This window comes from Nesoenas mayeri, assembly GCF_963082525.1.
Source record: "Nesoenas mayeri genome assembly, chromosome: 1".
Lineage (NCBI taxonomy): Eukaryota > Metazoa > Chordata > Aves > Columbiformes > Columbidae > Nesoenas > Nesoenas mayeri.
This window is the reverse complement of record NC_137541.1, coordinates 52,312,400-52,324,997: the sequence shown is the minus strand read 5'-3', so window position 1 is coordinate 52,324,997 and position 12,598 is coordinate 52,312,400. Positions and strand designations below refer to the sequence as shown.

At 35.5% G+C, this 12,598-nt stretch overlaps 1 protein-coding gene across 1 annotated transcript in view; it reads right to left on the bottom strand.

Moving 5' to 3' along the window:
* Positions 1 to 3,698: 3,698 nt before the first annotated feature.
* The window catches only part of PAWR (pro-apoptotic WT1 regulator), a gene marked incomplete at its 3' end in the record, with an annotated part of 76,855 nt that continues 67,955 nt past the window's right edge, over positions 3,699 to 12,598 (bottom strand). Inside the window, exons 4-6 of the mRNA XM_080361942.1 lie at positions 9,941 to 10,088; positions 8,468 to 8,572; positions 3,699 to 3,785 (exon numbers count right to left, since the gene is read on the bottom strand). Of these exons, the coding sequence (XP_080218068.1) occupies positions 3,699 to 3,785; positions 8,468 to 8,572; positions 9,941 to 10,088 (340 nt within the window). The remainder of the gene's footprint in view (positions 3,786 to 8,467; positions 8,573 to 9,940; positions 10,089 to 12,598) is intronic.

The following is a 12,598-nucleotide window of genomic DNA, read 5'->3' as shown; positions in this document are numbered from 1 at the left end:
CCTTTGGTCTCTCTTACAGTAGCAAGTCTCCAAGCTGTAACGATACCAGACAAGTTGAAAAGAGCTTTGATGTAGGTTAATCAGTTGTTTCCAACATACTAAAACCCCTATATATTTGTAGCGCTTATACCAATCACAAATCTTCCCACCGGTAATTCTCAGTACAACTGAATTTAAAAAAAAAAATCAAAAACCATTATGTTATACTCGCTACTTTGGATGTTATTGATTTATTTCTTGTTACCCTCTTTTCTCACTCCACCTCTCAAACTCAGAGCCAATCTAACACAGAAATAATTAATCTCTGAAGATGTAAACACAAATCTGGTAATTAACCAAGACATTCTCGCTTTAAAGACAGAAAAAACCTCCCATTTGCAAACACAGACTGGAGTCTTTCCGTTAATATATACATTAAGTAACACTGAACTTAAACATGGCAACTGTGTTACTTAAAAAATGAAAAATGAACCATTTTGAATGTCCTTGTAAAAATCACCAACATTTATATATGGTCGAATTTCTTTAGGGAATAAATGCCACAAAAATTAGTGTATATTATCAATTATAAACATATTTCTGCACAATTTTAACCTTCACCTCTGGATGTAGTATATGTTTTCTATACAACAGTATGTGACTGTAACGGGAGTATCATTGTGCATTATCAAAACAAGAATCGTGCTGCTCGTTATTAAAGTATTTTGAAAAAAAGGATGCTCTATTTGCTCTAGTCAATGGGAGTACTTTCCTGTTCAGATTTCCTAGATGACCCAAGTGACTCCGAAACAGAGATGCTAGACCTAAGTGGTTCGGCCTGACTTTTAAGACATGAATGTTTGGAAATCTCCGAGAGTCTTGCCTATACAGTTAATATTCCATACTAACACCCTCCACAAGCCCTAGTACATTGATTAAGCCTAGGTACATTAATACCCAGATTCATTCAGGACTCATCTAGCCTTTCCAAGTGAGGAGGGTTCCCACTTCCAGCATTCTCCCCACTTTTAAATCACACAGTTGAGAACAATCAGTGTGTTGGACTGGCAAGGACGTGGACATGGGTTAGTGAATTGCTGGTAAATAGGAAATTTAACACCTTCAGATCACCTAGGATAAAAATTTATTCTAGGTTTGAGCTTGACTCTAAGAGTACGCTACTGAAATGAAATGACAATGGCAAGTAACTGACTAGACAATTATTAACATTCTATGTAACACAACGTTTTTCCTAGAAACTACTAAACTTCTCCCAAGAGCCTGATAATGTGATAATGAATTGTTACTGACATACTTTTTTCCAAAAAGCCATCTAAATCTTCCAGACTGTCAGCAGAAGAGTTATGCTTCAACATACAATTTATGGTAATTTTTAAAACCATGAAGAGCTTTACATTTCTATAATAATACACAACAATAATGCCCTGAGGTACTTTATCTGTGAGTTCCCAACAGCTCCTTTGTTCACATGTTCTGCCTGAGTCGTTACTGGTTTCAAATATTTGGAAACTTCACTTGCCAATGCCCCTTTCAAGGTGGAGTATCAGAAGTACTTCTGCCAAATACTCCTGTCAGCTGGATGACCTTAGCGCTGCCAAATTTAAGCCAAGACATATGCAAACCAAGAAGAGGTAATAAGAAGGCAAGTAATTCTTGTTTATGTTCTTTGTTGTTATTGTTCTTTGGTTTAAAATCTTTGTGAAATACAGTTTATGAAATATCTCATTTACAACTTCATATCAATATATGTGTGTATGTGTGTATTCTGCATTAACTCCTTAATGATGCTTCAGTATGTTTGACATTCCATGCCATAAATCAGTATGTATGTTCCTACCTAGTACACAGAGAAGGAAATCAGATTTGCTTCCAGAGAAAATTTCATATTTATTTAGAAGACATACATCTCAACTGATTTTTTATTGCTTCCAATTTTTAATTCCATGACACTGATAAATTAAGGGACTTCATACTGTTATAATGATATTAAAGGCAATATTCATTGGTGTATATCGTAGTTCAAGGGCCTACACACCCCCCCATACCATTTATACCCCTGAGTAAAGGTTTTAAATGGTCTCCCATGGTTTCTCATCCACTGTGAAGGAAAACATTAAGGCATCCTGGAATAGAAGTCTTGAAGAATACTTTGAAGCTTTGAGAAGTTCCTCCTCATTAAAATATACAAATGCAAAAGAACCTATCCTAGATCCAAAATAATCCAAGGCATTAACAGGAATACCTGGATTTTAAATTTAAGAAACTCTTACAGTCGTTAAACACACATTATGAAAACAATTAGCAAATCTGAAAAGGTGATCGTTATTATATATTGAAGTTGCTTTTAGGTTTTAAGGTAACAAAAACTATATGCATGCAACTTTCTGACACCAAACTTCAAAATGGTTAAGAAAAAGCCTGGACTCTTCAAAGTGTTTTCGTTTTTAGTGTCCTGACTCAAATGACATGTATTCTGAATGGGAATGAAAAATGAGCTGTACTAAGACAAAATAAAGTACAGGAAGTGTCAGCCTAACTAGAATTTTAAGAAGATAATTGTCTGTGGTCAATGTAAAACGAAAATTCTGCCTACTATCGTGTTATAGAGGAATCAGTACACAGCCATAACTGCATTGTAGCATCTAAACAGACACTTTTTAAACAACTTGTTAGTTTAAAATCAAGGATAAAAGGTTTTCTTAAATCATTTGATGTTTCAAAAGGGTATGAATCACTTGTATGCCTCTGCACTTCATTATATACAAAAATTTTCACCCAGCTTAAAAAATGAAAACATAGAAACCCTCAGATTGGTTATGATCACTGCGAATTTTAAGGTGACAACTTAAGTAGAAGAGTATTGCAAACCTGTCTTTGCTAAAATGAAAGCTCCAGGCTTTTTTTGAATTCTCAACACAGCAAACAAACTTCCTGTCTGACAGCAAACTTGCATTTCAGCTTTAAAATAAACTGCAGTGCACAACTTCAAGATGATTCTAAGAACTTATTAATGCTGATACCACAGGTAGTTTATTGTTTTTTGGTTTTGTCTTTTTTTTCTTTTTTTTTCTTTTTTTTTTTAATAAAATCTCTGCTTCCTGCCAGAATACTGTTATACAGAAAAAAGAAAGCTACTCTCTACTACTGTCAGTCTTTCAGATACGATAAAAAACCTCAATGTACAAGAGTTTCAGAGCAAGTAATCGATCTGCAAAATGTTATACATCAGTAATAAGGCATCCACTTTACAGCTGCTTAAACAAAAATGAAATATTTACCAAAATATATATTTTGGATCTGTGTAAACAAAGCTTATACGTATTGCTCCCATTCATTTAAAAAATATACACCCACGTGGACTGAAAGTGACCTTGGTGCTATGAATTTTAAATTACTGTAATTTATCCAGGTGTAGCCTGAAGATAGAAAACCCAAATATTTTTGAATGTAATATTCCAAAATATGTCCAAAATTTTCATTATTCTTACATGAAAAGCAAGCTAAAAATATACCCCAGATTTGATGCCATTTCATTGAATGAAGAAGAAAATACTATGAAAATAAACATTCATCTCGTTTCCTAACAATAAATATAAACACAGTTATTATAACATACTGCAACACAGGAAGTATTACTATATTGACCTTAATGTTCAATCAGTAGTTTTTAAATCTTTCCTCATTGAGGCTTGAATCTTCTACCTTGTCAGCTGTCCAACAACTTTTAAGAGGGTTTTATTTTCTTGCTTCAATTGTTCATTTTCATCTTCTATATCATCTAGGTCCTGTGAAAGGAAAAAGCCATGAATACAAACTCTCGATTAGGTGCAACAGGAATTTAGAATCTCAGCTCTGAAATGAAGAAGTTGAGGTTGAGAAGAATTAGTGTCACAGTAGCTACTCTTAAATCTGTTAAACCAGACTTTTTCCAAGTGTTACTGTAATTACAAAATATTAATGTTATATTCACATGTACAAGCACCTTTAAATGGAAACATAATCAAAACTAAAGTTACAGCAGGAATTAATGCGTCAAGGAACCAAAATAGGATGCGTGTGATTATTTTTTGGCATATACGGAGAGCATATTAGCCAGTTATTGCTTCTGCTCCCCAGACTCTACTTGTCTGCATCTGCCCCACTCACATACACACATCACTGCTTATTACTGCAAGACAACCTGCTTTGTGTGTTAAATCGAGTATCAAATTTTTGAGAGAAAGTAGTGCCTGAACAGGCATTTTGGAACCTTTGTCTAAACTGCTACTGAAAGAACAGATAGCACACACAGTAATAATGGGTGCTTAAAATAGATTGCTCCCACCCCAAATGTCTATCCCTTTTCCACCAGTTACCATATTTACCCAGTTTCCATTGCACTTCTTCACTTCCTACCAAATCTTTTCAAGCCTTTAAAGTGGAAACCAGTCAAATTGGCTGTTTAATATAAGCATTACTTCAGTAAAAATAATTTTACTGTACCAAAAAACCCATCAAAGAAACAGAATGAGAATGAAAAAATGAAGAAACAGAAGAGTGACCTCAATGACAGCACTTTTAAGGAGGAAAATGAAAGGAAGGCAGAAGAGGAAGAACCAGGACTCTCATTAGAGATCTTAGATGCCCTTAAGTGTGGAAAACCCTACTGTTGCCATGCTGGATTAAACATAAAACAGTAGAGAAAATATATTCTCTCTCTTGTTCTTTCAAGTTCTTCGAAAGTGTTTGACATACAGGAGCCTCCTGTCTCGTTTCTTTCTAGTGGGGCCGTTCCAGAAGTGCACGCTGGAGCTGTTGTGTTTAATCAATACAATGATCTTTAAAAGCCTCTTCAGTTTGCCAAGCCAGAATCCAGAATTGCAATAATTTGCAATTATTCTGTTGGTTTTGTAATGGGGAATCAAGAAATCGCCAGCAGAAATTCCTCTTTGCCTCACAGATGTAATGCTGCACCACAGGATGAATGACTTCCAGGAAAAGCATTTGACCACTCCGACATAACATATACTAGTGACTTAAACATCTAAACATGAAAAGTTTTGGTGGATAGCTACTATAAATACAGTTTACCATGTAACTGTATGAAACACAGTCGATTTTCTTTCTTGTGCAGTTCAGATCAATAATCAGATGGAAGGGACAACACTTTTCCAATAAAATGTTATTTTTTTACTTCAGCATTTATAATACTGTGTTTGAACTTGTTATTAAACCTAGCCATCAGATGCCTCAATTAAAGCTTACCTAAAAACCTTCCGCTTAAAATACCTGTAATTTACTCAAAATATTAAGTTTGTGAGATGTTTAAGCTACAAAAATAACATTCCAAAGATTATTACAAGTAAAAGTTCCTTGACTATGAGCCAGGAAAAATATCTATTGCAGTTTAAATATCTGCAGAAACAATGGACGGAGAGATGCAGGTGTTTTTTGCCACTCTGAGATTTAAAGTTTCTTATTCAAAATTGCAACACTAATTCATGCTTATTAGTAAAAAACATGCAAGAGCAGGAAAGCTTGGCCTTCACATACCAAAGGAACCAGCAACTACACAACTGACACTAACTGGATCGTAAATCCTCACTGACAGACTCTCTCCAAACACCCATTTAACTAAAATGACATCTTAGTGAGGTCAGAGATGACCAAGTGTAAACTAGTCGACAGTTGAACTTAGCCTACAAATATTTAAATGTCTTGAGATGCCTTTCCCTTCAGACATTTGAGGTTTTTATGAAGCAATTACCCCTTTCTTTCAAAAAAACGTGGTAGACATACTTTTAGTGGCTAATGTACTGGAGCGAAAGAATGTCATTTATGGCAGAAAGCCTTTTCTGTTTCTCAATATAAATGCAGTTCATGCTCTTCAAGTGTCTTTGTGATGTACTGACTGATCTAAGTAAAATTATATTGTTACATTAAATAGACATATTTACTTAAAAGGACAAAAAGTCTGCCAAGAAGTTTCAGGATACTTGGAAAAAGAGTTTTTCAAATGTAACACAAGATCCCTGCCCATGAAGGATACACATCCATGGTTACGAACTGGCTGAAACTTCTAGAAAGAGTGTTTCTTTAAATATGACGGCTGAGCAGTCAGAAGCTATGCAATGAAATGGCATTTTTAAAAGTTATTTAGACTCTTTGACTTGAAATCCTTTCCATGTCTGTGCAACCTAACATGCAATAACTTCATATGTTGATTAACAGAAAAGATGGAGGAACACCACGAACACGTAGATGGTCAAATTTAAAGACCACTACTTAGGTTACCTACCAGCAGAACCTTTTAAAAATATCTCTGCATTAGCTCACTAAGTAAAGTTTATTCTTCGGGACATCCTTTTACCTCAGCACAAGATCACAACTGATGCCAAGTCTACAGAGTAACATTCCAAGAAGAACAGATGGATGCCCAAGTGCTGGTTCTCGTGATCTCAGTTACGACAGTGAACCTTAGGCAAACAGGATTACCCTGTTAACTTCCATCATGAGAATGATGCAGTATTTCTGTAGCTTAATATCCTAAATCTTTCCTCTTTCTAAATCCACAGGGATAGCCAATATAGAAGCAGTCATAAATCCAAGAGCTATTAAAAAAGAAAGTAAAACTGCATCTGTTTCAATGGAAGCATCACTTGAGACATGGGTTCAAACTTTTGCAATACAAACTATTAGGCTGGTCATAAAGTCAAAAGGCAGCCATTTCAACATTAGGAAAACCCCAAGGGATGCAAACATAAGTAACCTGCACTGCAATTAAGCTAACAGACAATGTTATAGCCACGATAAATGCTGACCTGATGGAGAAAAAAACAAACCAAAACATTCTCTTCTGCATTTAAGAGAGATTATTTATCGACCACCAATAAATTGGCTTTGTGCATCTCATGGAACAGTACCATTTTAGTCATTTTATAGTAAAGAATTTTTTGGAAGGACTATACTCTGTTTATGTTTTCTTTCTGTGCAACAAGCAGAAATTGCCATCATACTTCAACAAAAGCAAGGCACAGGCACTGCTTGACTTCACTGCAAACACTGAAAGATGGTTTCTAGTCAGATGCTTGAGGGATTTAATTTAGGACATCAAACTTATAGCAGCAAAAGAAAATAAATTTGTTTCTGGAACAGCAAATCTTACAAATAGTCATGTCCTAAAAAACAAGCTGTCAGTGATTTAGGTACTTTTGATTTGTTCTTTCTGACCTCTGAGTCAGGAAGTCAGGTGTGACCAGCAGTATTAAGTAGCTTTGCCATCCATTATGTAGAAGGAATGAACACTTGCCTTGACTGTAATAAGGTCATCGGCTTAGATGTGACAGATTCTTTGCAGAATGGAAGAACAGCATAAAGACCAATTATGAGATTAAAACAGAAATCTCTCCAAAACAGACAAGACTTCATTTACCCTATGAATTAACTTCCAACTTTCTTTATTAAAAAACAAAAATACAAAAATACAAACCTGTTTCAGAGTAATCTCAGCTACTTTAGTCCCCTATATTAGTTTGCAAAGATTTGGTGTCCTCCTTTGCTATACATGAATAGTACAAACGACAGTTTGTCACTAGGCACATAGAGTTATTGCCTCCCTTCACTCCAGTATTCACAAAAGCCAGTTCTGATTTTTTGTCTTTTTCTGTATTTTTATGGGAATACCTGCACTGGACCAGCAGAAGCACATTTCCCTAGTACAGCCAGGCTCTGCATCTCAGCCAGTAAGTGCAAGATGAAGTCACTTATCCCTTCTATGAAACAGTTCCAGATTGCCCTTAAAACTGGGACTTAAAATCACTCTCTTCTATCAACTTTAAGACTTCTCATCCTGTCCCATTCCCAAGCATGTCTCACTCTCCTACCCCCTCTTCTCCGGCCTACACACCTCGCCTGAGGGATGCTTGCCCAAGTCTCCTGCCCTGTCGTCTTCTGCCTTTACTTGGGGATCAACAACAAAGAGTATAAGAATATGTGTCAGAATATAAAGCACTTATTTTGAAACTTTCTAAGATCATCTACACTATTATCAGTAATTAAAAGCTCACTACAATGAAATTAAATCTATAATTATTTTGTCTAACAAAAGTCCTAAGTAACAATTTCTTGAGAAAACTGTCAAAACCCCAACTTTATTATTTCCTGGAATGCTATGTACTGAATTGGGAAAGAAGAGGCAATACGGAAGTCTTGCTTTTATAACCTGGTTCTACAAACACTTAAAGCAACAACAAATCCAGGTATTCCAATAACACGCAACTTACAGAAGTTAACCATGACAAACAAGTCACCTGTAAAAGATATAAGCTATTGGCATGCCTTTTGAACAGTTAAACAACTATATAAAAACCCCACATTTAATTTCTTCTGACCTTGCTCAGTGGATGCAGGCACCTGAAAAAGAGCACAGAGAATGCAGAGATTTTATCTCCTTTTACATACAGCACCATGAAAGAAAGTATGTGCTTACTCTGTTTAATAAATCAATCTCCTCCTTCAGCTTTCCAATTAGTTCCTCTTTATCCTGTGTCATCTTCATTAATCTCGCATTTTCCTGTCTCTCCTTTGCAAGTTCCTAAAACCAGAATATGCAATGAAGTTTGAAATGTAATTTTTGGTTTTAAGAGACAGTTTAAAGCTATTAGCATTTAAAACAAACAAAGAAGAAAAACCCACACACACTGCTTACCTGTAATTCCACATCTTCAAGTCCTTACATTTTAAGGAGCTTAAGAATCATGTCTAAGAAAATATTTTACCCACAGCAAACCAGTTTGGTACCTCTGAGTCCAGATATATTTTAATTAATATTTAACTTAAGCATGAACCCAAAATTGGATAGAAGCCCAAAATATAAGTAAATATATGTAAAGTATCAGGTTCCAAATCTGTTATATTAGGAGGATTACTTGCCCTTTTTTTTTTTTGGTAGGACAGTGCTGGTGTTGTGTTTGATTTGGGTTTTTTGGGGAGCTGGGGGGTCTATTACTGTTAACAAGGAATGAAGCCTCACTGTTAGATCTGTGGGCCTGAATATGAGGAAAAATAAAGATGTCCAGTAGGAATTCAGTACATGAGGGTTCAGGATACTGAAAGAAAACGCTTAAATCTTCCTCTATTTTCTGTGTCACTGGCAATTAAATTATTTCAGAAGGAAGCTGTTTTGGAAGTGAGAATTATGGTGCACATCACTCAAATCAGGTTTCCCCAGTCTGAAAAAAAATACTAATTTCTACAAAATACGCTTTATTTTCAGCCTTTAAAAAAAAGATCTATTCATATTGTGTTTACTTAGTAACTTTCATCCATATGAATGCAAGAATATTTGGCAAGTTATCCACAAAAATCCACTTCAAAGAAGACAGATAAGCCAGCAATAGATTACACAGATGACTCTATTTAGCAACATGCTGTTTTAGGTGAAAATCTCAGCTTTAACATTATTACACTCTTTCAAAATTGTTTGTATGAAGAATGTCTGGTGTAATGAAAACTTTCTTTTAAATATGTATTTTAAATGTTTAAAACTTTAATAAACATCTGGATAGCAATTAACTTTTATACTTCAGTACATTAAAAAAATCCTAAGCAAGAAGGAGATTAGAAGCAGGCTTGCTAATTTTCTCAACAGGTAGTGAGCCCCTCCTTCCCCAAGTTATTTGCCCTTTGTGTCATGAGGTATACATGAGAAATACACAGATCACAGGGGGCTCTCTAAGGGTATTATCTTTACCTTAACTATTTCTCAGTTGTATACCAAATGAAAACTAAACATTTGTGATTAGAAAGTTCACTTTCTTCTCAGTCTGACTCTATACATTTTTATTGGCATACCTATCTGTACTTCAACCATTTAGCATCATTTCTATACCTTTTACTTGCAAATTTCTCCATGGGGTTTCAAAGGGACTTCATTTCAGATGTATGGCAAGCAGGTACTTACCCTTTCAAGTTCTTCAACCCTCTTTTCCAAAGCATTACTTGGTAAAGAACCTCCAGAAGAATTTGCATCCCTGCTGTATCTGCTGTAGGTTGTCCTCTCTGTTCGGGAATATCTAGTTGGAGCATCGTCTTCTGGTGCATTAGCTGTGCTATAAAGGCAAAGAGCAAAGCAGAAGCCTATTTACACATTTAACAACATGAAGACGATAGAAGTAACAAGTGCTTTCCAAAGCACTCAATAGGTCAAGTCTAATAAACTGCAGAGAACTTATTTCACAGCTCTTGTGTTGTTGAGAACTCACTAAATTCACTCCCTCTAGGAGTCAAATACTTGGATAATGCAGCTCTCATGACACAGGTAATCGACTCTCAAGACAGACTTATGCTATCATAAAGTATGAACTGTGCACATTAAAAACCAAGCTAAACAATTTCATTTTAAAAAATAACGTACCACTGCAGAGTTTAAATCAAGCACCTTTTTAAGCAGATGAAAACATAAAGGATGAAAAACTAGCACATGTCCAAACTGTAAGAAGCTTACACGTGTCCACTGACTTTGCAGGAACTATGGATATGGCCTGTAAGGAACTGGAAGTCAAAGTAAGAAAGTGATGCAGCCCAACATATTAATTTTATGCCATTTCCCAATATTTTACTTCAGAACTTATACACAGCGGGTTGTCACAGCTCAGTTGGTAGGTACTCCTTCATTAACTGCTGATATATTTTTTTTTTGCTTTAGATCATGTGTCTATTCCTTAAAAATCACTGCAATGGAATCTTAACAGATAAGCACTGCAAAGGCACCTAAACTAGTTTTTTAAAAGCTTATGGGTTCTCCATTGTGATAGCTATGTACAAAACCGTGCTATTTTAAAAATACATATTACAAGTCAAGCATTTTCAAGGTCACAGATTTAACAGTGTTCTTCCCATAGCTATTTTCTTCCCAATAGCAATGTTATTTACCTTCTATGTAAAATCCAATTAATAATTAAGGGTAGCAGAACAGAGTGCCCTGGGACTGGGCAGAGAGATACAGATCTTTCACTCCCTGATCCACCAAAAGCACACTTATTTGACTTTGAAAAAATACAGCTACACTGCTCAAGACAGAAAAAAACAAAACAAAACAAAAAAAACCAAAAAACACACACCAAATAAATAAAAATCAAACAAACAGAACCCCAAACAAACAAAAAATCCCCCCAAATTACAAAAAAAACGCAACCCTTGTTCAGTCTTTATGAGGAGAACTCGAATAGAGACATCCAAAAGGCACGTGGACATGGTCCTGGGCAACTGGGTCTAGGTGGTCCTGCCTGAGCAGGGAGGGCTGGACAAGAAGCCCTTCAGAGGTCCCTTCCAACCTCAACCAGTCTGTGACTCTGTGCAATCATGCAGCTGAAAATACGTATACAATGGTTTTCTAGAGCACTTAGGAAAAGAACTAAAAGCACTATGAGTATTCCTACAACACAGAAGAGAATATGATTAACGTGTTCATTTAACATTTCATAACCTTAGAAAACCCCTGGGGACAATGTGCGAATCTAGATGGATACAATGCAAATCAAAAGCAGGAGTATCTGGCAAAAGGATATCTTTTCATGGATATAAATACTGTTTTGCTCCAGCATGTGTGAAGTTTCCAAGGCATACTGACACAATTGTAAGGAATTTCGTAGCTTAACATTATTACCATATTTAGCACTGTTTATTCTTCATCTAGAAGTTTTTTTTTAAAAACATTTCTAGGACCGGATACGCATGTTGCAACACAACATAAGAGGAATATTTTAGTTTAACTATTAAAGTTCTAGGTTATTTGGCTTTCTGAAAAATGTGTTGGTTTGTGCTGTTAATATCACAAGGATAGACCACACAAGAAAGTTGCAATTTTTCATCACTCAAAAATGAACTCTTTTGCCAATATACTGGAGTAGCTCCGCTCAGCTCCCGTGATTGATACTGGCAGATGCTCCTACATGAAGATTAGAAGAAATAATACCAAGATAGGAAGGGTATTTCATTAATACTGAAAATTAACACATTTTCTGCATTTTCCCTGAAACTAACACTCAAAAATCTCCTATTCTCTTCAACTGGGGAGCAGACCTTAATGAAGCAGGTTCCTTTTCAGTATCAGCAAGTACAAGGGACAAATCATGAAGACTTCTAGGAAACGAGATTTAAGAAAACATTTAAGGGGATATTAGTTTGTAACCTAACACAAGAAATGTGACAGATACAAATTTCCCTATTTTGGCTGTTATAACCAATGTCCAATATACAGCAAAAGCAAAAATGGTACCATCTGAGATACGGTAGAAGTATCTTTCACACAGCATGGAATTTTAGTCTTCAGATACAATGACAGTTTGTGAGCATTAAAAAAGAAAGAAAACTTATCTAGAATAACAGTATCACTGAACTTGGTGTCTAAGAGAAAATATCTATCAGCCAGCCCCAACAAAGATCTATGGAGATAAACCTGTATATTTTATATATATATATATATAGTACTACTAACAACGACAATTATGTCCAAACTGAAGAGAAAACAAACTGAGTTTGTGCTTTCTTTTGGGGGAGGGCAGGCAAATTGCATATATGTGACAGCAGAACACATTTAGTTGGAGACTACAACCAAAAC